Genomic DNA, 27,727 nt, shown 5'->3' on the forward strand with positions numbered 1-27,727 from the left:
GACTCAGTTTTGTGAAATGATGATACTTCAAAGGTAAACTTGCAATCAGTGCCTTCTACATGGATATCCAATTTTGTAGTTTAGCTCCCTTTTGAAACTGTCTAAAACTGAAGCAGGGGCATCTTATAGCTGTTAGTGCTTATCAACATGCAGTGTCCACTGAAGGAAAACAGTGCATGTCCCTCCTCTGGTGAAGTAACCACTAGCATTTGATCCAAACATCCAGCTGAAAACTCTTGTTACTTTAGAAGAGAAATTGCCTGTGCACTGGCTATGCTACAACAAAAATGTTTTTGTATATGATCTAAATCAGCCAATAAAAAGTAACTTGCTATTTTCCTGTAGCACCCCATGAGCCAACATGGGGTTGGAGCCACTACTGGCCAAGGTCCTTCCTCACCGAGTGGTTTCTTTGACCATCTCTGTTTGGCGTTCAGCTCCGATTCCCATGGCTCCGGTTTGTGACAGTGAATCTGCCATTTCCTGGCAGGTGTGTGCCTCTGTTTTGGATCTGCAGTCTCTTTCAGCTATGTAAATGATGGCTGTTTACCCATAGGTTGAAGCTACAGTAGTGAAAGAAACCCCAAAAGCTGCAATGACAGTGACCGGTGGCTCTCCTTATTAAGACTTCGTTTAAACCCATGAGTGGCAGATGAGATTTGGGCGCCAAGTGCTCCCTTCTCAGGTGGACACCGTGATCCATTCTTTTGCCAGATCCGGAGGCCTGGGAGAAGCCGCCTCGTCGTTCTCCAGGCGGTGGGAGGAAAGATCTTCGCTACGAATTTCATCCCTTTAAACCCTACTGGGGGCTGTTTACACTTCTCCGGCGCAGCTCCTTGGGGAACTCAGGCAGGTTCCCCAGACAGTGGGGCGAAAACAAAAAGAGCCGCGGCGCTGCACCTGCCCCTCACGGCCATCGCGCGTCCCGGCTGGCCCGGCGAGTGCGGGGCGGTGCAGCTCCCGGACTACAGCTCCCGGCGTGCCCGCGCCGCCCCGCCTTCTGCTCGCCGCCTTCCCGTCTCCGCGGTGAGAAAATAACCCCGAAGTTCCCCGCGATCAGCTGATCCCGGCTGACAACGAGGGGAGCGGGCGGAGGGGGCGCGGGTCCTGGCCGGCCCTGCCCTGCTCAGTTCCCCCGGGCGCCCCGACTGCATGGTCGACCCCTGGGGGAGGAGAACCGGGAGATCCCCCTCGGGCGCAGAGGGGACGGGGTGGAGGAGGAAGCCGCGGCCGGGACCCGAGTCCTTAGTCACCGGGTGCCGGCGGGAGGAAGGGGAAGAAAGGTGGCCGCCGGCTTGTAAACAATAGCCCGGCTCTAGGCGCCCCGTGCCGCGCCGCCTTTGTTCCCGGTCCCACCGCGGCTCCCGCCCGCTGCCGCTGCCCGGCAGGAGGAACCCGGGGGCTTCTCCCTTTCCGGGCGGCCGGCGCGGCGCCGGGCGCAGCCCCAGGTAGGTCCGGGCGCGGGGGGAGGCGCCGGCCGGCACCGCCGTTACGTAACCGCAGGCGAGTCGCGGGGTCCGCCTGCAGCCCGCGCGGACGGACGAGCCACAAGTGCGGCTGCCCGCGGGCCAGCGCCCGCCCGGGGCCGCGGGACTGGCCGGGAGAGGGGGCGCCGAGGGTCATCCCGGAGCGAGAGGGGCTCCGCGCTGGCTGGGAGCAGGGGAGGCGGCCCGGAGGCAACGGTCGAGACAAAGGCGGCGGCGGCGGGGTGCGCAGGCTGCCCTCGGCGAGCGCTAGTCTCAGGGCTGTGCTCTGGCAACTTAGGGCGCAGAGGGAGAGGGAAAAAATCCGTCGTCTGTCAGCCTGACCGCGGTAGCGATCGTCTTCTAGTGTTACTAGAAGGAGCGCACAAAGAGAGCGGATTTTTGTTTATCTGGCGAAGCACATCAGGAAATTCCCAGCAAATAAATACGGTGAACTCTCTGAAGGAGGAGCTTAGCTGTGGAGTGAAAGCAGAGAATTTTCTAGTCTTGACAAGGTCCTTTTGTGTGTGTACATATATATGCATTTGTGCATTTCTATGCCTTTTTTGTCTCTGTGTCACCAGCTTCTCCGTTCTCAGCTTCAGGGAAATACTTGCTGCATCTGTTGAAGTACACCGGGCTGGGGGTTTTTTTCTTGTCACTGACAGTACGTTAAGCAGCTAAGTAGAGAAAGAATGTATACCAGCATTTGGGTATTATAATAATACATGAAACCAGCCACGTTGTCTAAGTTTATTTTGGAGAAAGAAAACTTCATTAGCACTTAGCACCACTCTTCCTGCAAGGCAGGTCAGTGTATGAATCTTACAGAAACATATACTCATATAAAATTAAGTACCAACAGCATTCCTCTTGTGTTTCTTTCTTTTGTGGAAATAGTAAATTTGGAACTGACTTTTACACATATCATTGTTTGGAACAGAAACAGGAGGGAAAAACATTGCTTTAAAGAAACCTGAAGATGAGTGCCCACACGCAAACTGTGGAGAAAGGACAGAACACGACACTGCTGTGCCAGGAAAGCTATGTTTGCAGTGGGACAGATGAAGCAGTCTTTGAGTGTGATGAGTGCAGGAGCCTGCAGTGCCAGCGTTGTGAAGAAGAGCTGCATCAGCCAGAAAGGTTGCGGAACCATGAACGGACCCGTATAAGACCTGGCCATGTCCCGTACTGTGACTCCTGCAAAGGTGCCAATGGGAACATAATGCATGCCAGTATGACGGGCTCAAGGCAGATAGCAGCAGTCAGGTGCCAGGTGTGCAAAATCAACCTCTGCGTGGAGTGTCAGAAGAGAACACATGCAGGGGGGAACAGAAGGAAGCACCCTGTCACCGTGTACCATGCTGGCAAAGCCCAAGAACAGGAAGAGGAGGAGGGGATGGATGAGGAGACCAAGAGAAGGAAGATGACAGAGAAAGTTGTGAGTTTCCTCTTGGTGGATGAAACTGAGGAAATTCAGGTAAGAACTGTTGTAGTTTGTTTGTTGTGAACAGGCAAGATGATTTACTTTCTTTCTTGGTGTATGGTTAATACTTGAAGTGTAATTGGCGGCAATAGTAATAAAATGATGGCCAGGTAAAGTACAAGTGCCACTGAGCATCTTGGGCCAAAAAGACACAGTGCCTGTGAACGGCCTTGCTCATGAGTTCCTCAAAAGGTCAAGTTCATTAAAACCTTATGTGTGGCAAGAGCCTCCTCTAAGAGGCTTGGTAAGCAAAGCTGGTGAAAAAATTGACTCTGTACTGACACACAGCTAAGATAAGAGCTGTCTCTGCAGGATGCTGATCGTTCCTGAACAAAATTGAATACATTGTATTGCAGTAGGTGTCCTGCAAATGGGAGTGTTGACAGACAATTTCCTGCTGTATAACTAGGAGAGGGTACTGTACCAAGTAGTGATAATGCAAGACTACAGCCCATTGCTACCATTTATCACCAATAAATCCATCAGATTTTTAGGCATAGAAGAAAATAGAGATAAGCGTTCCATACAAGTCCTACAGACACCATGGTTAAGCTATATTGCTTGTCACAAATGTTATCACATGTTAGCCTTTTGTTGAAAGAGGGGGAAGTTGCCATTGGGGTAGGTCTGCTGATAAAAATGATAGGAACTAGTTGTCTGGGAGCAGCCTCCCAGGAGGCACTATTTCAGAAAGTCTAGCATTCAATATATGCAGTTATAGAACTCTCCTGTTAGCCCTTATATTGGGAAGCATTTTAGAAGGCAAAATGTATGAAAGCCACAGAGCAGATTAATTACACAACTAAAAATTGAACTTTGTTTTCTGACTTTCAGTTTGCATTCCCTATGTTAAACCTCATTTAGGAGCCATTGAAAGAAAATGTATAGTCGCCTGGAGATTCAGTATCAGGTTGCTCTAATTTAACATACTCATGCTACCATTGTTAAAAAGAATTGTGATTATATTCTTACTCTTGATAGTTATTTGTATCCATCATAGTAACAGTTGATGTGCCTGTCAGGTATCACAAGGAAACCTGACTTAAGTATCTCATATCTTTTCTATACTATAGAAGTATGTGTACATACATATATATGTATGTACACAGTAATTATACAATAATATAGAATAGTTGCTAGATACTTGGGCCATATTTTTGTCAATTCAGGTGTACCAATTGCTAAACTGTCATGGCTTTTGAAAGGGAAAGGGAGGAAAGGATGACAGTCCTTATGGTGCACTGACATAGAACACACAGTATGCAGGACAGCAGTGACTGTAAACTGAGTGCTTGAGTTTCAGGTCTGTAGCAATCTCAAGTTTGTATGCCTCCAAGCCCTAAGCACACACTTATTTCCTTGTAATGTGTGACAGATGCAACTATTACTTTAAGATACAGACTTTTCAATAATCCTCCTCTGGCCACTAGAGCAAGCTCTGAAATGCCTTGGAACAGGGCTGTCCTGCAAAGCTGCTCACAGACTGTGTCTGTGTGTGGTTGTACTGGTTTAAGTTATATTTATACTCATGAATCTGTAAGCCTTATTGTTGTAGACCTTTGGCTGCCTCCCGCAAGCAAGTGCATTTGCTATTTAAATGTCATGGGCAATAAAGCCAACTTCCTTATTGGGACAGCAGTGGTCCTTTATCAGATCATAGCAATTTGGTGAGAACAGGGTGAGGTTGAAAAAGCTCTCCAAAAATGATCTTAGTTCACTATCATGATGTTGAATCAGAGCTCTTCCATCTGGAGTGATCCTCTCTTCCTCACAGCTGAATATGTGTGTGACATCTCACAGCCAGTATCAAAGCAATTTGAGAGATTTCAATTAAATTATTTTCTGACAGCTGGAATTTAAAGAGTACTTGCTATTATAGTGATAATTCTGCTAGTGAGCATAAGGACCTTTGTTTAGAAAGGCCTGTCAGATGCCACAGAAAATGTCTTCAAAGCTAAGTAGTTGTCTTTTGCTCTTGGGAATAAGAGGAGGAGAAACTAATTTAGCTATAGGAAAGTGATCATCAGTCTCTTATTTTGTGCTTGTCATTACTTGGGGAGAAATCATTAAAATGTTGTTTATTTAAACCAATTTTTTGTCCAAAAATGCCAAAATATTAGTAACTTGAAATATGGAGGTTCAGAGTTTGAGAGGGTGTGGCTTTTTAAGCTTGAGCAGATAGGATAAGAATTTAACAGAATTATGTAGTTCAGCTGTCTTTAACTGTTAGTGACCTTTGGAACTTGAAAGTTGTTGCATTGGTTGGGAAATAAGAGAGGACACTGCTGATTTGCTATCAGTGGTAGATTCTGCCTTGGCAATGTTAAAAGCTACAAGATTACAGATGGTAAAAGCTACATCACCCTTACACCACCACCCCCCTCCCAAATTAGATGGAACTAGTTAACACTGCTGGAGCAGCAGATGATGGATTGAGATAATCACTCATGTATATTTGTTTACAAACATCTAACTTGAACACAGGGCTAAAAGATTTGTTTTTTAGTTTCCTTTGGAACCTGGAGTTATTAAGCTCAAGTGGTTATGTTTCATCTAGCTGTTCCTGTTGGCTTCTTGGAGGTGGTAGCTCTAAAACTGAAGAATATTTATAGTGTGTAAGCAAATGACTGATCTAGTTCTAGATCCAGAAGCAATGTAGATTAATCCATAAGGCGCTGTGCCTGAGCAAATTGGTTCAGAGGAGAAGTGGAAATTCTCAGTTTGGGCTCAGCACTATGCAGATACAGCTATGATAATTCTGACGTCTGCATAATTGTCTTTGTGCCATGTTGCACAGATGTGCTGGCCTGCTCAAAGCTTTTTGTGCTTTGCAGGTATAGCATAAGCTCAGAAAGCTGAGGACTTCTTGTGCTTATTCAAATCCATATATGTGGGAACTCAGCACATCACTCCGGATGTCCAGAGTTACCAAGAGAACCCTTGGGGGGCTCGGAAATCCTGGAATGTTACCAGGAGCTTGACTTCGATCCCTCTAGGGATGTGCCACCTGTTTGAGGACATGAGAGTCACTTGGGAATGAATGGTGCAGGAATGATGTATTTACAGGGTGAAATATAGATTTTAGGGTTTTGGTACAAGGGGGTTATGGAGACAAGATGGAGGGATCAGGGCGTGTCTTGTCCTTCTTCTTTCTTCTTCTTTTCTTCCATTTTCTCTGGTGATGTTGGCACTTGGGGATTGGTCCATGGTGAAGGTGCACTTGCTAATGTGGGTGAAAGGTATTGGGAAATAAAGGTAAATATGATGTACGTAGTTTTTAGTATAAAAAGACACGACCGCTCCGTGGTTGGTTAGAGTGCCTTTGGCTGCCTTGCAGGTCAGATCTCTGCTGGGCAGAAAGAAAATTCTGTAGATAAGAAATAATAAACAATCTGAAGACTGAAAAACTGAAGAGTCCAGACTCATCCTTTGAAGCGCGGGCTGCCCCAGAACCATCCTACACGTGTCTAGGCAGAAACAAACAGCTGACCGGACACATATAGAGAGAAAAGGTTTCATTTTAAACCACTGCTTGTTTTTAGAAAACTAATGGTAGCTAACGTTTGTATCTGTGAAATACAAGCTTCTCTGTGATGTTCATCATAAGAGCACTGTATCTGAGCACCACAAAAAGAGGTTGGCTATCTCATGTTAAAAAAAATGGTTAAATCCAAGTTTGTACTGCAAGTCTGTGGAAGAACAGGGAGGGAGGTTGTTCTTCATGGAGCCCAGCCCCAGCTATCTCACACCACACAGCACAATGCTTTGCAACTCTTTTGAGTTAGTCCCTAGGCATCCTGACCTACATGCTGAATATTTTCTTCCTTCTTCCAGGACTTGTTGTTCCTCATAAGACCTCACTGACTTCTATTAGAAAACAAAACTTATTGATGTTTTTTAAACTGACATCACCTGCAGTTTAGACCCCGTTCTAGGCTGTCTTTCTCAAGCTCAGTTACACAGTTTCTCTTTACACAGTGTTAAACTTTTGGCCTTACTTATTGCATATCTAAAGCTGAGGCTTCAATCAAATTGTTCTTGATAACTGCTTCATCTGTTTGTTAATTGGTCCTGACATAGTCTATCTTCCTTGCTCATCTGAGAATGATATTGTGGGGATTACTTCCTCAGTCAATTGCTTTGGTCATGTCAGTCTTTACATCTCCCACTTACGCTGCTCTCTTTACATCTTCCACATCTCCTCTTTGCCTTGTTAGACTCAAACTATGTGCCCTCTTTTATTATATGTGTATGTCCCTCAACTGAATCTCCTGATCTGCTCTTCCAAGATGTCAGCTTTCCTTTCTTATCTCTAACTTCCTGGATTCTCAAACAAACATCATTGTGTTGTCACTAGCACACTGGAGGCACTTCCCATAAGAAGTCAGAGTCAATTAATTGGGTTTTTTAAACTGGTATTTGTGTATCTATTAAGAAAAACAGAGTGAAATACAGCAATAAAAACATTACTCAGGTTGTGATACTTGTTTCAAATCCTGGGGCTCTCTTACTGTCCCATGAACTCTTCCACTCACTGGATCTCTCTTTGTTGCTTGTACTTATATTTATGCAATTTCTGGACCAGTTTCCATTTTTGCTTTGTCTTTATGCAACATGCTTGCAAAAGAGCTCTTTACCATAAAGCAGAGTTATACATCTGTTGTATAATAAACTTTTATTTTCTACTGCTTTTGAGGCAGGGCTGAATGCTTAACAATGCATAACAACATTTTTATCTTGGGGAACAGATGTTGGGAGCTCTTACCACAAGATCAGAACTTGGTTGTAGTGTCACTAATGGCTTCTATAATAGCACTTTGTCCAAAGCCCTAATTGAGGACTCAGCACATATGTTTAATAGAAGTAGAAAAAGTCTTTAATTGACACCAGAAGATAGAGAGGATATGCTTGGTTATTAATAATCTGCCTTAGAGTTTGCTCATCTTTGACCAGAAACTAGCTCTGTCACAAGAAATTACCCAATCTGTGAATTGCAAACAAAAGTAAAAGATACTGACTTTGTAGTCTGACTTACTAAGGAGTCTAGAAGAAAAGAAAAATTTTCCTCTATCTAGTCACAAAAATAACTTCCCCAGCTGTGTAATTTTATGAGGGAAAAAGAGCATACTTTTATTGCTATGTCCTGAGATACTCATATGAGTTCCCTTTCTTCAGTTTGCAGGGTCTTTTTGTTGTGCCAATAGATATCTCAACTTCCTAAATTCCTTGACGGTTTTTCTATTCATTCTAGCAGGTCTAGACACCTAAAGGAGTAAGGGCTTCCCCTCAGCAGATATAAGCAGCAGCTATGTAATGCTTTGCAGTCAGTTAAGATAAGGCAAAAGGACCCATAGCCCTTATTTAAATGCAGACCATTTTGTACAATCGTCAAATAACCTGTCACTAACAGCATAATAGTCCATGTGTCCTCTGTCCCCTCCTGTTAAAAAGTTACACATACATGGTGATGACTCTGCAGGGTTGCTAGCTGCATTGCTTTTCTCACTCCTGCTGTAAACCTGATGGAAGTACTGTGATTTTTCCGTATTGTCTACTGATTTGAGCCTGGATAAAGTCTAGGGACTTCAGAGAGAGTGGAGTCTCTAGGAATCCTTTTTCTTGTCAAGTATTCTTTGTGCATTAATGGGAGCTAATGTATGTGTTTTTTTATGAAATAAGGTCATGATCTCTTAAGTCTGACTTGCATTTGTCTAGCAAATAGTGCTAGTTCCTGTGACACTCTTCCTTCATTTGCTGTTGGGGAATGTGTTTTTGATGGGGTATTTTTTTGTGCTTTTTACAGTCAGCTGTAAATTTCTGGGAAATTTAGTCCATATCCTATAAAATAAGGAGTCACAGCTAGTATATTTGCCACGGATATAAAGGAGGAAGAAAAGATATTGAAGGATCTGAATTATTTAGACTGGTGTGATCTGTTGGATCAGGATATGTAATTTCTGTCCCTTGATACTTTGAGTTTTCCTCCTCTTTGTGCTTTAGAGAAGTTTTCTTGCCAAAGTATTTTGGGGAGTTTACTGTCCTACACTCTAGGAATTTTTCTCTTATTACTTTGTAATTTATCAGTATTACTCCTATCTCAGTCTGTTATCAGTTCACCTAAATTTAAGTGCACTGTTTTTCTGTCTTTGGAATAAAGTAGTAGTCAGCAATTGCTGGTTAAGAGTATTCCTTTTTCCACTGGACATATACCAGTATTTGGAAGACTATTTTTAGAAGGTAGGAGAGAGAGCCATTCATTTAACAAACACAGCTCCTTTGACAGTCTTAGGCTAACTCTTAGCTAACTCTTAGCTAATTTTTAACATAGCCACTTAAAAATAGTGCTTTTCCCTGGAACCAGTCTTGTACCTTCTTCATGATGCAGTACTCTTGGGCATTAATTAAAGTCAAATACTTTGCTTCTTTCCTGTCTCTTCTGTCTGCTATATGAGTGCTGAGGTGGAAGGAAGAGTCAATTGTCACTGACTTAGGTGAGAGAGCCTGCAAGCCACTCTGGAATTACCCATACTTTTCATTCAACAAGTTCCTGAACTTAGTTCAGTTTCTGAACTAAATAGTCTTGAGGGGGAAAATGGGGTGTTTTAGTGTTTCCCCTGCTGTACCCCTCTTTGCACTTTTCCAGTTAATCCTTTTGTGCTCTTGGATGCTGCCAGTAGGAATGGGATGTGAGTGCTTTGGGGTACTTCAGGAAAGTAAAATCAGCTTGCTGTCTTGTAGCCTTTCTGTTCATTCCATTGCTTTCACTTTCTCTTTTCTGCAGTGATCACTGGAGGCAGCTGTCACTGCAGTACACACTTCTGGCTTTTTTACCTGGCTTGTTAATGCTTTGCTGTAGGATCACAAAAAGGCAGAAGATTGAGTCCTTTGGCCTGCCTGGTTCAAACACCCTGAAATTGGGAAAATAACCAGACTAACTGTTTTCTAGGAAGAATGCAACTGTTATACAAGTAAGTTTGTAAATGCCCCTCTTAACAAGGACAGTGGTGTAAGTAGTGTTCACACAGGTAATAGAGTTCCTCTTAGGAGCGTTTAGGAAGACAGCATGAACTCGCTTGTTGACTTGATGTCGCCTGGGCAAGTCTCTTCACGTGGACATGGTCTCTGCTGCTAGAACTGTGACTTTGGGGTGGTAATTGGTAGCTCTGTGGCCAAATTAACATCTACAGGAACTTGAAAGACATTTAGTATACAAAACCATGATTTCTGCAACATTGTTTCATGTTCTCTTTTAGAGTTAGATGATACTATTATGTTAGTGTTATTTTTGCAGCTGTTGCATTCACCTCAAAGTCTTTATTAGTCTTCAGTCCTTGAAAAAGTACTTTTTCAGCAAGCAAACAGTTTAGTGGATTTTGTAGTCTTTTTTCTGATTTCAGAAGTATGATATAACTTAGCTGCCGTCTACTAGTAATAGCAATATTTCAGTCAATATTGCCTCTTGGGTTAGGGAGGAGTCCATTCAAATTGGGTTACTTCCAATCTTCTTGATTTTTTTCCACCACTGTCTTTAAAACATTTAAAATAGGATCTCTTTGGGTAAGGTTGTTAAGCAGGACTTAACTCTTCTGTCTTTGCCTCTCTCACAGTTCTATTATAATGGACGTGGGCCTCACACATGGGCAGCCTCTGCCCTTCATTGCAGGGACCTGTAAGTCCTGTTGAAACTCATGCTGTCAAGCTCCATACAAACTCATGAAGATATTGAACCTGAATTCCTATGCCAGCACTGTGGGAAGAAACAGGATAATTTTGGTCTGAAAAATATATTCAGTTCAGGGACAGCGTTGTCCTTGGATAAGTACTGTGGCTGATAACAATTCTCAACAGAACCCATAGGTGGTACTGCAGTGAAGACAAATAAACAGGAAAAAACCTTTCAGGTTAGGAAACACCTCTAATACAAATGCTTTCACCTGCTTGAGCAAGACCTGCACCATATGGGGAATAAGATCAAAGTGTGAGAATCTAACCTTACATCCCTGTAGCATGTCTGTCCCCTGTTTTATTTTGTCCTCTCTCCATCTGGTATCGAGTCCTTCAGTTTGGGCTTGAGGCTCTGTAGGACTCCAGGCTTGAAAATACTGATGTCCACTGTCAGCTTGGCTGGAGGCTAGGAGATCACTGAGGACAGTTGTGATTAATGTGTTTAAGTGTTCACTGGATCAATGATTAATAAGTGATAAGTGATTAATAACTTACTCAAATACCAGATTGGAACTACTGGTATGACATACACAATTCTCTAAACTAATCTGTTGACACAGCCCTTTGCAGAAACTTTCTCAGGCTACTGTAAAACATTTACTTAGTAAAAAGTAACTCTTTGACCAGTAGAATTAATGAAGTCTAATTTCTGGAAGGTCTTCTCATTATCCAGTGCTTGTCCACATTTTCTGCCTAGTGAGTAAGAAGCAGTATATGTGCTGTCATGGCCCAGCCAGCATGCTTACTGGCTAGCATGTGTGGGCATGACTGCTCCTCTTTCTGCTGTGTCTTGGAGGTGGCAGGGGGTAGACATGAGACATGCTCTTTCCTCAGTAAGGTTATTGGAGTCTTTCTTTTCTGCTCTGTTGTCCCTTTTCATCAAACTTTTAGGAAATTTGTCTTTTAGAGGCACTTATTTTGGTATCAAATTGGAATTATTAAATTATGAATTTTAAGTTCTATGTGGAAGACTTAAGTAATGGCATAAATTATATTTTCCATGGAAAGTCATACAGAAGAAAAGGTATAGGAGGCAACCTAAGGTAGAAAACTAGAGGTGCTTGGACTTAAAAGTCAGCTTTGATTCTTCTTGAGCACCTGCTTTTGGTCACAATCTCTTGTTTGGAGGACTCTGAAAATTAGAGGAAGTAATGAGCTCCTGAGGTCACTTTCAACCTGAATTAGCCTAAGATCTTTGAAGAAACGGGATTTGAATTACTGTGGTTTAGGGACTGTCTCACAGCTCTGTTGCTCTTGTGGGTTTCATAGCAGAAAGCTTCTCTTCCTCAGAGGGAACCATCTTTTTTGTCACTTGATAACAAGAGACACTTGTGGATATCAACAAAAATTTCTTCTGGAGCAAAAGTAGGAAATTTCCAGTTGCATTTTTAATAGCCTGTTGCACTTGAGTTGCTGGGTTAAGCCAGTTATGCTTCTTTGCGTTTGTGCACTGCCTTTTCAGGAGTGATTGTGAGGTGCCCTTCAGAGATGTGAATTTTGGTGGCGGCACTTTACTGTGATGGAGCTTATTCTTCTCAGGTTAGTCTTACTGGCTGTAGTTAAAGGAAGAAATCCGCTTTATAGATTTCTCTCTTATTTTCAATGTACATTGAAATTGTGATTTAATGTTCTTTTTTAGAAGTGAATCTCTTAAGAGCTATAACAAAAGTATAAATGAGTTTCAGGTACTAGAAATGGCAAAATCAAGAAGGGGCTGAAGAGATATGACTCATGTCTTGGTTTAGACATACAGTTTTCATCCTTAATTTACTTAGGTGTGCAACATAAGGAAGGTTTTGTATTTACCCTCTGCTGTCAACCTCAGAGATGTGGAGCTCTTGGGCAACACAGAAGTGGGCACAGTTATGGAAACGTGAACCTTTTGCATGTGCAACACAAGGCGGTACCATACCAATTTGTTTTGGAGATGAGAAGCAAAACAAAGAAGTGGGGATTACTGCTTTGACACTACACCCCCTCTGACTTCAAATGTCTTAAAGGAACTTGCTCAAGGGAAGTAAATTGGACTACTGATATGGGGGTTGTGTTGGATGGTTCTTTGGGAGTATCATTCCTGTACTCAGCGTTGGTTAAAGTCAACTAGTGCACAAGAGCAAGGAGCAGCCAGTGATGTGCAAGCGTATTCAACTTCAAAGGGAAGGGCTTCTTTTGGTCATTTTGGCTTGGTTTTGGTTTTGTTACTTCTCCTCCCACATGGAATTTATTGTAAGGATGTTGCAGGATCCAAAATTATGACTAGATTCTAAAAGGGAGGATAGTCTACTGGTTTTCTACCAACCATGAGCATCTAAATGCAACCACTGTTCAAGAAGTTCTTGGTCATCTGACTTCTGAGCACTGGTAAAGTGTGCTAGGAAACATTTACTCATTTAATGTCTTAAGTTCTTCCTCATTCATTACCAAGTCCTGTGAGACATAAACATTGGACTAGCTAGACTTTGGTGCATTCTTGTGCTCTTGGGTAACTTGTTTGTTCGAATCACTCCTGAGTTCTGTCTTGAAAGGAGGTCTGCAAAGAGCCTAGAAGGGGATAACTTAGAAGGCCATAACTTTGGGTATGTGATTTGATATTCAGTGTAACTTTGAGTTCACTCCTGTCTCCTAACAGTGGGAATATATCTCAGAGTTACCCTTATTCCTGTTGTCCCTCCTGTCCTTTGTGTCTCCTGACATTACTGACTCAGCCCATTCAACAAACTCTCCCAAACTGCTTGCTACCAAAGTAATAACTAGTGCTGGCTGAAAGATCTTAGCCATTAGCTATCCTGCCAATACTTGAGCAGTTGTTTGAAAACTGATATTTTTTTGTGTTGTCCAGGGAGTACATAACTATTGACTCTGGCAAAAAGGACCTGTCAGCTTTTTGGTGAGAAGTTTGGTTTAAAACCAAAACATTTTTGAAGAATACATTATCATATTCCTTTTTGCTTATGTACACGTAACATTTTTATATTGTCAAATATGTGAATGTTTTAAGGAGCTATTCCATGAACCAAGAACTTCCTTTCTTCCACAGAGACATCTTAAGAGACACTAAGCAAAACTGCATCCATCGTCTAAGCTACCTTCCTGATGATAAGCTAATAATCACAGCTACCAAGAAAGCAGACTCTTTCTTGTGCACCTGTAATTTCAGTGTATCTTTATGTTCCCCCACATACACCAGGAAAGATTCTCTTGAGAGCATTTTGATGTCTCTGGTTTCCTGTTTTCTTCTACACTGTGAGGCTGCCTTGAATAGTTTGAGTCTGTGAGAAGCTACTGCAAGCCCACAGCCCACAGGTTTTCTTTGTGAATGCTGTTCCCAACCACAATCTGGCACACTGGCTATTTTTTATGGTTTTGGCACACTGGCTGATTTTTATTTTCCTTCAAAGTCTAGGTGCTGTTGATAGGTGTGATGAAAGCAAATGGGGCTGATTGAGCCTTAAACTAATTTGCTGATGTACAAATAAGCTTGTTCAAAGAAACCATTTATTACCTCATTGCCGCTCTGGTTCATAGACTGTGAGATCTTCCAACTGTACTCGCAGGATGAAAATAGCTAAGAGCTTCCAGAAGTTAAGTGGCAGGTGGGAGGGGATGGAAGCCCTGCTCTTTCCAGTTGATGGGGATTCCTTGAAGAGGGAATTGAGATGAAGAAAGTGAATTTAATCTTTCTCAAAAAGTGCGTTTGTCATATTCTTCCCTGTCATATAATATATGGACAAAACCTGTTGGAAGACAAAAAAATAAGAGCTAAACAAATGAATGAAGCATGAAACCTCTGAAAGCCAAGGACCTATTCTACAACAAGATAAGGACAGGCTCTTGTACAGAGCCCTAGCCCATTTCACCATCTGCTCCTGTTGTTCCAGTACCTGAACAGAAAATGCCCTGTTCTTTAGCCTAGACAGCATGATCCTTGACACTTAAACTATGTAAAGCCAAAGGGAAGTTACCTGCACTTCTTTTTGGTTTTGTATGTGTGTTTTCTTTTGTTTTATTTTTTAATTAAAGTACAATACAGTAAATTATGAAAGGGATCATTGAGGTAGTTGTGGCACTTCTGTGAGAGCCAGTGTGACCTGTTTCAAGCACCTAACTGCAGTGTACAGTTTTGCTGCTTCTTCTCTGCTCCCACTTTCCAGCTGAAGGATTGATCATCTGCAGAGCAGTGGGAATAGGACAGTCTGTGTCTGAGAACCCCTGGCTGTGGATAGGTGCAGCACAAGTGCATGGCAGAGATTTTTGTACCTAAACAGGTACAAAACCTCTGTGGATGACACAAGTTAAAGTGGTAAAAGCAATCCCCTCATTCACTCCTGAATTTGCATGCTTGCCAGGAGACCAGTGCTACTGAGAAAGTCTGCCATGCTCCAGGTAGCTGTTCTGACAGACTTGGAAGTAGTGTTGTGCTCCCTTGTCTGAAAGGGCTGTCTCTGAGAATGGGGTGATGTACTAGAGAGTTGACTACGTACATAATCACAGTGAGGCATCACTTCCAAAACAGCTACATGATGAAACAACATAAATCCCATCAATGTGTACAGTTTACAAAACTGCATTTTAGTATTTTGCTTTGTACTTCTTGGTGCTTCAGAAACTTATGATGAAATCTGAAGAGGAGGTAATCACTCTTTTTAATCTTATGAATTCTGACACCAGCTGTGTTTTCAGTATTGTCTATTCCAATTACATAGTTATAATATTTTTCTCTTTTTGTTTTGGAAGGTAAGGAATGAGGAAGACTTTATTAAGAAACTGGACTGCAGTCCTGACCAGCACCTAAAGGTGGTGTCCATCTTTGGGAACACAGGGGATGGCAAGTCTCACACCCTTAACCACACTTTCTTCTATGGCCGGGAAGTCTTCAAGACATCTCCTGCACAGGAGTCTTGCACAGTTGGAGTCTGGGCAGCCTATGACCCTGTCCGCAGAGTGGTGGTCATTGATACAGAGGGCCTGCTGGGGGCCACTGTCAACCTGAGCCAGAGAACACGGCTGCTGCTGAAGGTCCTGGCCATCTCTGACCTTGTCATCTACCGTACTCGTGCTGACAGGCTCCACAACGACCTCTTCAAATTCCTTGGTGATGCCTCGGAGGCTTATTTAAAACACTTCACCAAGGAGCTAAAAGCCACCACAGCCCGCTGTGGCCTAGATGTTCCTCTGTCAACTTTGGGTCCAGGTGTCATCATCTTTCATGAGACTGTGTACACCAAGCTACTGGGCTCTGGTGAGTAGGCAATTCCAATTACAATGTGCTAAATACTGTCTGTAAACTATCAGGTTGCACTGAATATTCAGCACTCTTTACTACCATGTAGAAATGTGATTTGGGTTTTGCTTTCACTGGTTTTGGTCTGGGAACCAGGCTGTGGAACTAGAAGAGCATTCCCTCTTCCAAATCAGCTAGAATAATCCTCTTAGCCAGCTGAACATCAGCACTGAATAGTAATGAGTTCTGCCAGCCACAGGAGGGGTCATCATACAAGTTCATAAGTGTGGGTGATACGACAGATGAAGGTGAAAACTAATGTGGTGAGTTGACCCAAGCAGGATGCCGGGCACCCACCGAAGCTTCTCTGTCACTCCCCTCCACAACTGGACAGGAGAGAGAAAATATAATGAAAAGTTAATCAGTTGAGATAAGGTCTGGGAGAGATCACTCATCAAATACCATCATGGGGGGAAAACTGACTTGACTTGGGGATATTAATTCAATTTATTACTGACAAAATCAGAGTAGGGTAATGAGAAGTAAAATAAATCTTAAAACCAGCTTTCCCTCATCCCTCCCTCCTTCCCAGCTCTACCTCCTCCCCTGCCAGTCATGCAAGAAGACAGAATGGAATTATGGCCAGTTCATCACACATTGCTCCTGCTGCTGCTCAGGGAGAGGAGTCCTTCCCCTGCTCCATGTGGGCTCCCTCCCATGGGAGACAATTCTCCATGAACTTCTCTGACATGAGTCTGTCCCATGGGCAGCAGTGGCTGAGGCTCAGTCCTGCTGTTTGTGTATATCTAGGAGCCATCTCTTGTGTAATAAATACCTCAGCAGTCCTGGCTGACTCACATTCTCATTTTGGCTTTTCTAAACAGTGAGGTTTTAAACTAGTAGAAGAACTTGACATTCTTTCTGATTATTATTGGAGTAACTTCTTAATAACTTTTAACTTACCTATTAGGCGGATCCTTTCCTTATGTACCAATTTGCTGATTAGCAATTCAGCCATTTATGAAGTTGTTGACATTTTCTGTTTAATCAGTTCAGCCTTTAGTGACCCATGAGGACACAAGTGTGTTTGTGTAGTTTTAGGACAGGGAAGATGGGGGCCTGCCTTATTCTGAAATGTACAGCAGGTACTTGGAAGCAAGCAGGAGAATGTGGTTGGCTCTGTGGAGTCTGACCTGATGTGGCCCATTCTGAAGTGCTTTGCCATGTACAAGTTGTTGATAAAGGCTTAGTCTTCCTTGCTGCAGGGTTGGCATGGAGAACAGGCAGCCCATGTAAGGTTCATGTCCTCCACTTATCAGGTGCTAGGAATAGCTATACCAAGTTATGGTCTGGTGAGAAGAACTAACAAATGTGCTGACATTGTGTTTCCTTGTATTATGTCCTAACTTGCTCCTTAATCTGGATATCTGTTTCAAAATCTAGATGTGTCTGGTTTTACCTGAGAAACTCGGTCTTAGAATTTAAAGCTGTATATCACAAAACAGAGACTTCTTTTGGAAAGTTTCTTTTCCTTGTTTTAAGATATAATGATAACTGCATTCCAGATGTATTAGAAGATTTAATTAAGAAAACTAGGTCTATATTGCATATGAAAGTACTATGCAATTGAAGTATTGTTTTAAGCAATCAGTTGTATATGAACTTGCTGATACTCTTATATATAGATCATCCTTCTGAGGTTCCTGAGAAGCTCATTCAGGATCGGTTTCGGAAGCTGAGCTGTTTTCCTGAGGCTTTCAGCTCAATTCACTACAAGGGAACAAGGACATACAATCCTCCAACAGATTTCTCTGGCCTTAGGCGAGCTGTGGAGCAGCAGCTGGAGAACAATACTACTCGGTCACCTAGACAGCCTGGGGTTATCTACAAAGCACTAAAAGTAAGTGAAGAAGAATTTGTCACAGTGTTTATTTGTACCACTGTTGCTGTTAACTCAGCTGTGGCTCAGAAAGGCAGAGCACCTGAAACAGTGATGCAGACTTGCATGCAAGTCTTTCATGAGAATGATAATTCTCCCTCAGCCAGGGAGGCTAAGTAGTTTTTTTTTTTTTTTACTTCAAAACAAGCACTTCAGTAAAGACCATGGAAGAAAAATTAAAGAGCCAAACTGAGCAAGATCATAAATCGGAGCTGGGAAGAAAAAAGTAACTGATGATGTGAGTGACAAGCGCTTAATGACAGTGATTGACAAAGAGAGACCTTCAAAGGGTTTTTTTTATAAAATTCCTAAAGTTGGCCTCAGCACAAGAGGAGGAAATGCAAGAGACTTGGGGAGAGTTAATAGCTGGCAAAACCTAGTGCTGAGTAGTATAACCCAAGGTCTAGGAGGCAAAAAGGAGTTGTGCTGGTAGCTAGGGAACAGGATGGGATCAAGCCAAATGATGTATTACTTTAGAGCAAGTGATTTTCTTAGACAGTTTATTTTGCTAGGATGTCAGAGGGATTTTTGGGTCTTTAAATTTGTAGTCTTTCCTACAAGTTTCCAAATACCACTGCCTGATTAACATCATATTTTCTTTGGTCTGAAGAGCATAGTTGTAATTGGGGAGGGGCAGGCAGAGCCAGGGCATATCTGCAGAAGGAGGTAGTGTTAGCAGTCTTTGCTGATGTTAGTCACAGCTGTTGGAACAGATAATTCTGGCTTCTCTGTGTTAGTGGTAGCTGAAGCACAGAGGGAAGTGTCAGGGTGGCATGTACTCAGTTCTTTGCATTTGGGAGCAGACAGGCAGCAAGGGGAAAAACAGTTGGAATCATTAATTTTAGTTTAACTTCTAGGACATTATTGCATTAATCAAGTAGCCTGGTTTCATATATACTTAAATTAATGACCAGTAAAGTGTTTGCTGTGTTCAAGTCACTACTGACTACAAATTAACTTCTTTTGCTTCTCTTGCTGAGGACACAAGACTTTCTAGAGATTTCTGTCCACTTCCTCTAACTTTTGAGTTCATTCAAAAGTATCAGTATCAGTCAAGCTTAAAAGAGAATGTAAAGCAAATTTCCTTGAAATTATGTGAAATAAAATGTTTAAATAGCATACTTATCTGAGGGAAGCTGTGGTGAGAGAGGTACACACACAAGTCTGTGTGCATGTGCAGTCAACCCTTGTTAGACAGCAAAGATACACCCACGCCACCTACCTCAACCCTGTGAGGGGAGGGGGTGGAAGAGAGAGGCAGGCAGCCACTATATAAACCTCAGCTTTAGGAAGAGTTTCAGCTAGATCTCATGCCTTCAGAGATCTCCATCAAGATGAACTGTAACCATTTGCTTTGTTCCAGTGCTTTTTTTTTTCCCCCCTAAACATAACACCTGAAAGAACTGAAAAAGTTAGTCTGCCAAGACTAAGGACTGATTTAATTTGAGGATGGATGTTCCTAGGAAAGGGTACAAATCCCTTTGTCTCAGTTTTGCCATTTCACCAGAGAAGAGCAGTTGTTCAAGTGGCTGGAGGAAAGCTCAGGGCAGCGCTTTCTGAGCCAAGAGGCAAGAAATGTGTTCTCCTGAGCTATGAGAAATGATCCTATGAGTTTCTTCTCAGGGGTTTCCAGAATGCAAAGCCCATTTAGCAAGAACCCTGCTATTTTGAGCATGGATTGGATGCACAAAGGTGGATTTTCTACCACGTATTTCTACTATAAAATTCAAACTAGGAACAGGAGGAGAGGAGAGGAGAGAAAAAGATATCTTACAAGTATTCAAGTCACTTCCATACAAGTGCAAGATTGCATTCTTGATTTGTTTCCAATCCTTGTTTTGTTTTCCAGGCTAGTAAGACACATTTGTTAGCTGTGTACTCTCTCTCCCTCCCCTTCCAGTAGAGAAATGCATGCTTTTTCTTGCAAAAGGTCTTCATTGCCCTTAATCTCTTTCTAGTTCATTCTTTTTTTGTTTGACAGGCTCTAAGTGACCGGTTCAGTGGGGAGATCCCTGATGACCAGATGGCTCACAGCTCTTTCTTTCCAGATGAATATTTCACATGCTCCTCTGTGTGCCTCAGCTGTGGGTAAGTAGATGAGAAATGCTTCTTCATCCTCTTAAAGGATAGTGCTGCCCCCAACCTGCAGCCACAGAATGTAAAGTTTCTGTGACATCTTGACACCTGACATCATCTGCCCTCAGCTAGTACTTACAGGCAAAGTTAGCTTGAAATTCACTCTTATGTGAACTGGACAGCCACTATTGCCACATCCCAGCTGGATGCATGGGTTTTGCCCACCTATTTTTGTGTATGACTACAAACCTGTGCTGCCCATATCTTTTCCCAAATGCAAGCTGGGCAGGAAGAAAGGAGTGTCTAAATAAATCCCCTGAAATTTCTTATGATGTTTTTTTTTCCTGACATTTTTATTGCCCAAACAGTATGAACAATCCTAAAGCATACATCCTGGAGTAGGGCTGTATTCAGTGACTAGGTCTAAGTGGAGCTCTGTATTTGATTAGATCTTGGCTTATAGCTCTCTGGAAAGAGCCCCAAGATTGAGCCCGGAAGGGCAGTAGATGGCAGTCAGTGCTCTGAGTCTGGGAGCTGTATAGCAGCATGATATTGTGGGTGGTTATGCTTCTTTTCTGATGCCGAGCATTTTCTGCAGTGAATTGTTGTGTGGTGCTGCTTTGTATGGGAAACAGTTGCTACACCTCCTTCTGAAGAGCCTGCCTTTCAATAATAAATTATGTAATTGCTATATGTACAGTTGTGAAGATGCTTTGAAGGCACAACATCTATAAAAATGCAAGATAGCAGTAAAAATGAAATCTTGGTGACATCTATCCTGTCTAAGAACAACAACTCATGGGTTGCTCTTACATCTCAGGTGTGGCTGTAAGAAGAGCATGAACCATGCAAAGGAAGGAGTCCCTCATGAATCTAAAAGTCGATGCAGATATTCTCACCAGTATGATAACAGAGTCTACACTTGCAAGGTGAGATACAAGGACAAGGTCTGAAGAATGAAAAAAGAAAGGATGACCAAGTAAATGAGAAATTTCACAGGCATGTGCCTGTTTTCTTCCTTTTTTTGTTTTTAATGTCAGAGGTGGTCATAGCCTTGACAAGAAAAATTGATCCTTATCTGACTTGTATGTTTGCTTGGAGAGTTCATCAGCTCGGTGTGCTATGTGTAATTTTCTAGCTAAATTTTGAAGTTGGCTGCTCTTAACCTGGGTGATGTTGACCTTTTATATATTTGACAGTTAGTCTTATTTGCTTATGCCCAGTGCTTGGTATTAGCCAATTTTGCTGAAGGATCTGTGCAGGATACAGGAAAATTTTTGGCTACTATCAGGGTCATTGTTGATGTAGAAATACTTCCCTTATGTTATTATTGATAGTGGGTTTTTCCTTTTTTTTTAAATGAGTTCTGATTAGTGTTCTTTTTCTGTGGACCTCTGTATGCTAATTATATGCTTTATGTGGCTAAACAGCGCCAGACGTAGATTTGGATTCCCAATGATGTAGTTTTAATTGAGCCTTTATGTTGTAGGCCTGTTACGAACGAGGGATGGAGGTCAGCGTGGTGCCAAAAACCTCTGCTTCCACGGATTCCCCATGGCTGGGCCTTGCCAAGTATGCCTGGTCAGGGTGAGTACTGCAGCTGGGAGCTCTCTGTGCTCTCTGTGCTGCCTGGTACATGGGACTTGCCAGAGAGGTGACCTGTCCTCTTCCTGTGCAGGTACGTGATCGAGTGCCCCAACTGCGGGGTGGTGTATCGCAGCCGGCAGTACTGGTTTGGCAACCAAGACCCTGTGAACACTGTAGTGAGGACAGAAATTGAGCATGTCTGGCCAGGGGTAAGTCTGTTTGCTGGATAGTCTTTGTGTATGTGTGCAGCCATGCACATGCTAACTTGGTTCTTCTGGATGTTGATGGAGAAAATAGATTGCCTTTCATTAAGCTGGTCCCTGCTGTTCAAAAAAGACTTTGCAAGGGCTTTCAAACATCTTTTGGCTATCTTGAAATGGCTAAGTTGCCAACCTACTTCTGTCTTTCAAAGCAGGGCTGCTGAATCTTTTACTCCTGCTTGCCCTCCAGTTTATCAGGACTAATGGGTTGAGGAGCCATCTGAATCTAATAAAAAAGGTTTCCCTGTTTTTATTCTCAAATCAATATCTGTTTCATTCCAGACTGATGGATTTCTGAAAGACAACAACAATGCAGCCCAGCGTTTGTTGGATGGCATGAATTTCATGGCTCAATCAGTATCTGAACTTAGCCTGGGACCCACAAAAGCTGTGACCTCTTGGTTGACAGACCAGATTGCCCCAGCTTACTGGAGACCCAACTCCCAGATTCTGGTAAATAGCAGCTGCTGGAGAGAAAGGCTTTGCCTAGCTAAAACCCCTTTTCCTTACTCTTTAAGTAATAAAGTATGTTGCAGATTCTAAATGCTTCTTTGTTTTACTGCAGCAATCCCTACTCCTACAACTTTGATAAAACTGAAGTGTTCTCTCCTCTTCCCATTCTTGACTTAGCCAGAGAAATTGTGAACAGAGACTTGGCCCAACCCTGATAAAGAGATGGTTTCTCCCTGCTCTTTGTGAGCTACTATCCCAGCAATATTACAGAAAATCGTGACTTGCATGAACTTGTTCTTCAAAGCAAATAATCAACATCTTAAATCTGGCCACTGCAGTTGATAGTACTATTTTTATAGATTAAACTCTGGTTTCATACCAGATGCAAAAAGTTGACCCAAACAGTTCAACTGGGAAAGGATTCCCCATGTCTTGCTGGAAGCAGATTCTTCTTCAATGAAGACTGCCTTCTGAATTCTTACCCCACACAAAGGTCAAATATCCATCATTGAGCCCTGCAGGATATGGCTGTGTTTATTTGTGATTGTGAACAAAGGGATCATAGCAATATATTGGTTTGAACAATATACACCTACTATTCTAAATCACTTTTCTCGGGTAAAGTTATGGGGCTGATAGCACCCAAGTCTTGTGTCTAACTGTATTTTTCACAATTTCAGTCTGAAACGTGCCATCCTGGGCCTCTGCTCTCTTTTTTTTTTACTCAGAAAGATCAAACTAACAGTTCTTCCTTCTGTGTTGTTCTCATTAGAGTTGTAAGAAGTGCAACACACCTTTCAAAGATAACGACACAAAGCATCACTGCCGGGCCTGTGGAGAGGGCTTCTGTGATGGCTGTTCTTCCAAGACCCGTCCAGTGCCTGAGCGAGGCTGGGGACCAGCACCAGTGCGCGTGTGTGACAACTGCTATGACAACAGGGGCCTCCAGTTAGGTAATCTTGAGTTGATTGTGACAGAACTATCCCTGAGCACTGGCCTGAAGTCTTTGTCCCTAATTTCTGGATCACAACCATTTTCAGTGGGTGTAGACAGTGTTGTTCACACTGGGTTTCCAAACAGTTTTTGGTAAGGAAGCTGAAGAGGTCAATGCCTTTTGGAAGAAAGATGACCCTACCAGACACCTGAACTGCTGACAAAGTTATTTTGTAATTCTTTAGAAATTTTAGTATCTCTACTTTTAGTAAGATAGTACTTTATCTTTACTTTTAGTATCTTTACTTTGTTTTCGTAGCAACTGCTAATGGTCTGGTGCTAACATTAGAGCAGGGGTGCTTATGTTACAGCAGACTGTATATTTTGTCCATTATTGTGAAAATGAACACTCTGCAATCCAAGATTGTGGATGGGGAACATAAAGGCTGAGGAGAGATTACAACCTGCCTTTTGGGTTTGCTGCTGGTTTTGTTAATGTAAATTAACTGAAACTTGGCCAAAAGAGTCGTGGACTTAGGTGTTGAGCCCTTCACTCTTGTGTCATGCAGATGTGGCTGAACTGCCTTCAGATGAGGAAGGGGGTACACTCATTGCCAGGAAGGTGGGGGAAGCTGTGCAAAACACGCTTGGAGCGGTGGTGACAGCCATGGACATTCCCTTAGGTGAGTTCTCTTCTGTTCTGATGGTTTTTTTTTGTCTAAAGGTGTTTTTGTTTTCAAAGGGCAAAATTTGTTATTAAACTTCAAGAGTTTGTGTGACAGGCTGCCACCTCTGCTATGATACCACTGTTGGTTGAGAGTTCACAGCCCTCTGGACCTCTTCTGCTTGATGTTTCCTCTTGGTTTTCAGCATGTTGTTTCTGCAGATCACACTTTCTCTTTTCACCCTATTATGCAAAACTGTGCACCAAGCTGTGAGTAATTCATGCTCCCCTGATGGATTCACTGCAGTGACCTGCCATTTGAAGTTCCCTAAAGATTGGCCAATTAGGAAGCATTTTATCAGGTTTGGTTTTCTTTCAGAGATGCTGAGTGCCTTTTAAGTGTGATCATGGATACTGCTGGTACTTCTTGGTACTTACTTCTGAGGGGAGGGCTGAGAATTTGAAGCCGTCCAGGTTGGTAAGGATGAGGAAGTAATTAGTAGTCTGATCTTTCATGGTGAGCTTAGTGCAGGGAACCTCTACTGCTCTTTCTTGTGCTGGGTGGCAGTATAGGTATGTCAGCAAACATTTCACATTTTAATCTTCTGTTATTGCACCTGACTTCCTACTCATTGCACGGATCATTGTTCAGCTGCTTTGCCTACAGCATGTCCAGCCTTCACCTTTGTGGGTGTTTGCTCTCTGACAGGCAGAATAAATCCCTTTCTCAGTTCAGACACTACATGCATTTCTGAATATTTGGTTTGGTGACTTGGTGGTTTTTTTGGCCACAGCTAAAACTGAAGGTAGGGAAAAGCAAGTGTCTTAACCTCTGGAAGAGTCTGAGTAAGGCAAGATGGTAGTATTAAAAGAGACACAGTTTACTCTTGGAAGAGAGGCAGAATGTGGGAGAATGGTAGAATACTCTAAATGGCTGCTCATTGCATTGAAGGATTCTGTCAGTAGGTCACATCGCCATTAATGGCAGTGATATGACTTGCAGTGTGTGAGTGCCTCCACTGGAGTACATTCTTGATATGCTCATGTTCATGGATTATTTTGTTCTCCCTCTTTCTCATCCCTCACCTCACTTCCTCCCTAGGTCTGGTAAAAGATGCTGCCCGACCTGCATACTGGGTACCAGATCATGAAATCCTGCACTGCCACAATTGCCGGAAGGAATTCAGTATCAAACTCTCCAAGCACCACTGTCGGGCCTGTGGCCAGGGATTCTGTGATGAGTGCTCGCATGACCGCAGAGCGGTTCCCTCTCGCGGATGGGATCACCCCGTCCGAGTTTGCTTTAACTGCAATAAAAAGCCTGGTGACCTTTAACCCCAGGCTGCTCTCCAGATCTTTGCAATTCCTTATGTTCTCAGGGTTACAAATGAAAATATCTGGTCTCCCTTTCACCTTCTAACCTGTTGCAGCCAGAGTGCATGTTTCCAGTTTCTGGCCTCCTCTTGTGTTATATCCATCTTGGAACACTGGGAATGAGCTTACATTCAGCCTCTAGGTTTTAATTTCAAATTAACTGAGAAAGGGAGGGAGCTCCCTTGTAAATGAGCAACCCAAAATCCAGTGTATTTTATTCCAATTAAAAAAAAAAAAAACAACTATATATATATATATATCAATGATGTAAAATTTAGTATATTAAGAATATGGTTGAAAATGAAGCTTTGAGTATTCCTAGTTCAAATTAAGGATGGTGGTGTTCCTTACTGTAATGGATCAGAATTATGGCCTTCTAATTCTTCTTTTGGAATGTCTTGCTGATTGTAATGTCCTGTGAGGAAGGTTTGGACTCTGTGCTGCCAGGAATCTCCAGTGTTGCTATATGAAATACACCTGGTAGTTCAACCAGCTCTGCATCTAGAGGTGTTGCCCTTCTGGCCATGGAAGATTAAACCCAGATTTATTAACAAGTTTGTTTGAACTGTGATACAAGCAATGGTCTTGCAGTGCAAGAGGTATCAAGTTAACGCAGACTCCCTGGCAGAGACCGGTAGAGTTCTGAAAGGTAAAGCAAATCTTATGGCAGGAGGCAAAGCATTCTGATCTTGCCATTTCAACTTCAATACCAGATCAAAAGGTAGCAGGGTTTTTCTCTCCCTGACAATGTTTTCATGTACTCAGGTTTTCTTCAAATTTCTCTGCAAGTTCATTGCAGTTAAAAGTTTTGTCTGGAGCAGAAGAAAAGAGCAAGTTTTGTAGGCAATTCTGAGATACAAAGTTTGAGTTGTTTGGATTGTGATGACTTTCCTTTTTCCCCACTTTTTAAGTGATCCTATAGTTTCTGAAGCCTCTATGTTCTCAGATATGGTTGCATACAAACTGCACAGATTTGACTTACTTTCATCTAATAATATGAACATACAAATCAGCCTGGAAAATGGGAACCTTTCTTCTTTGCTCCTACCAACTGGCACTCACTGGACTTCATCTTTTTATGAAAGGACTGCAATGAATTCACTGATTTTATTATGAAAAGCACCACTTAACCTAACTTATACTGTCATGTACTGTGGATTTGTGGTTCCACTTATAAGAAGTATGAGACCATTGTGGATTAAACTGCCTAAAATTCTCCCTTCTTGGCTTACACAGAAAAAAATTCTTTTACCACATGAGAGTTGCCTCCTTGGAATGGCTGGAGTTTAATGCAGTGTCCTGCAACTGTGGTATTTTTTCCCCAGCTTATTAAATGTGCTCTTGTGTGATGAGATGCCCAACACCCTGTTTTAAGACTGTATTATTAAATTAACTGCTATAAAGAACTTTATCTTCTGAACAAGTGTACTGACTTTCCTTGCAACAACGGTTCTCACTTTGTCTCTGAAAGACCATGCTCACAAAGTGTTTGTCCCTTCACAACTACATCCAGCCTACACAAGGAAGTAGACTTAGAAGATGTTCCAGGACACCTTCGGTACTGGCCAAGTTTACTGCGGACTGTCTTATGTTTTTGTAAGCAAAAGTCTGCCATAAACTTCCTGTTGTCCAAGTAAGGGCATGAGTAGGTAGAAATCCTCTCTTAAAAGACATTCTGTACATCTAGCATAATTCTGTGCTTCAAAGTATTCTTTATTTTTTTAATGGGTGAACAATGTGTTCTTGGTTTGTAGGCTGTGCCCTGTGTGCTGTTTATGCATGTAGCTTTACTACCATGTTTATGCACAAAGAGAAAGCAGCCATGACATTCCTTGTATAAAATCTTTGGCATCTGTTTCAACAACTTGTCTGATTTTTTTTTCCTTGTCAAAGCAAGAACTACTACTCAATCAAAAGGAAAATGTTGTATAAACATTTTTAATATATATGTGGTCTTAGTAACTTAGCAACCTGTCAGTATCAGAGCCCATTCTTCTTGATAGATTAAGGACTTGAATCTTCTATGATGTTTTTCTACAAAACAAAGTCTTATGTGGTGCTTGAACTGCAGCAGGTTTGGTGTAACTCTTTCTGGAGAATGCTGAGAGGTGTATTTGGGAACTTTGTTTTTCAAAATGAAAAAAAAAAATCTAAGGTTAAGGTCCCTGCTGTTTCCTGTACAGAATAGCACTTATTTTTTCTGGTACTGTTTGGTGCTGTGAGTACATAGTATAGAATATGGTTATTAAATAGCTTAGCTATTGAAAGGGAATAGATGTTAGCAGAGCCAATGCTATTCAGTTTTAACATGTTAGGATTCAATAAACAGAAGAGCCCTAAGAGATGTCTGTGGACAGAAGGCTCTACAGAAAATATGAAGGAAATAGAAATCCTGGGGGGAAAAAAAATATCCCTAAAGCATCATGAGAAGATGTTGTGTTTGGGGTTGGACCCAATAGAAACCTGTCCGTTCTATTCCTGAACTATTGGGAGAGATGCTTTGTGTTATGGGTAGCACCAACCAAGAGTGAGTTTTTGGAAAACCC

At 42.3% G+C, this 27,727-nt stretch overlaps 1 protein-coding gene across 3 annotated transcripts; it reads left to right on the forward strand.

Moving 5' to 3' along the window:
- The first annotated feature begins 1,095 nt into the window (after positions 1 to 1,095).
- ZFYVE1 (zinc finger FYVE-type containing 1) lies at positions 1,096 to 27,045 on the forward strand. 3 transcript variants are annotated; one of them, XM_066551603.1, is made up of 13 exons: positions 1,096 to 1,448; positions 2,048 to 2,273; positions 2,407 to 2,943; positions 15,409 to 15,913; positions 17,581 to 17,795; positions 19,816 to 19,922; positions 20,731 to 20,839; positions 21,400 to 21,497; positions 21,589 to 21,706; positions 22,040 to 22,210; positions 22,983 to 23,163; positions 23,713 to 23,826; positions 24,910 to 27,045. In XM_066551603.1, exons 3-13 carry the CDS (start codon positions 2,446 to 2,448, stop codon positions 25,140 to 25,142), a joined length of 2,349 nt encoding a protein of 782 aa, XP_066407700.1. In that variant the 5' UTR covers positions 1,096 to 1,448; positions 2,048 to 2,273; positions 2,407 to 2,445; the 3' UTR covers positions 25,143 to 27,045. The 3 variants fall into 3 exon arrangements, with proteins under 3 accessions (XP_066407700.1, XP_066407699.1, XP_066407698.1); XM_066551602.1 differs by lacking the exon at positions 2,048 to 2,273 and having other exon boundaries at positions 2,364 to 2,943; XM_066551601.1 differs by lacking the exon at positions 2,048 to 2,273.
- The last annotated feature ends 682 nt before the right edge of the window (positions 27,046 to 27,727 follow it).

This window comes from Molothrus aeneus, chromosome 6 (assembly GCF_037042795.1).
Source record: "Molothrus aeneus isolate 106 chromosome 6, BPBGC_Maene_1.0, whole genome shotgun sequence".
Lineage (NCBI taxonomy): Eukaryota > Metazoa > Chordata > Aves > Passeriformes > Icteridae > Molothrus > Molothrus aeneus.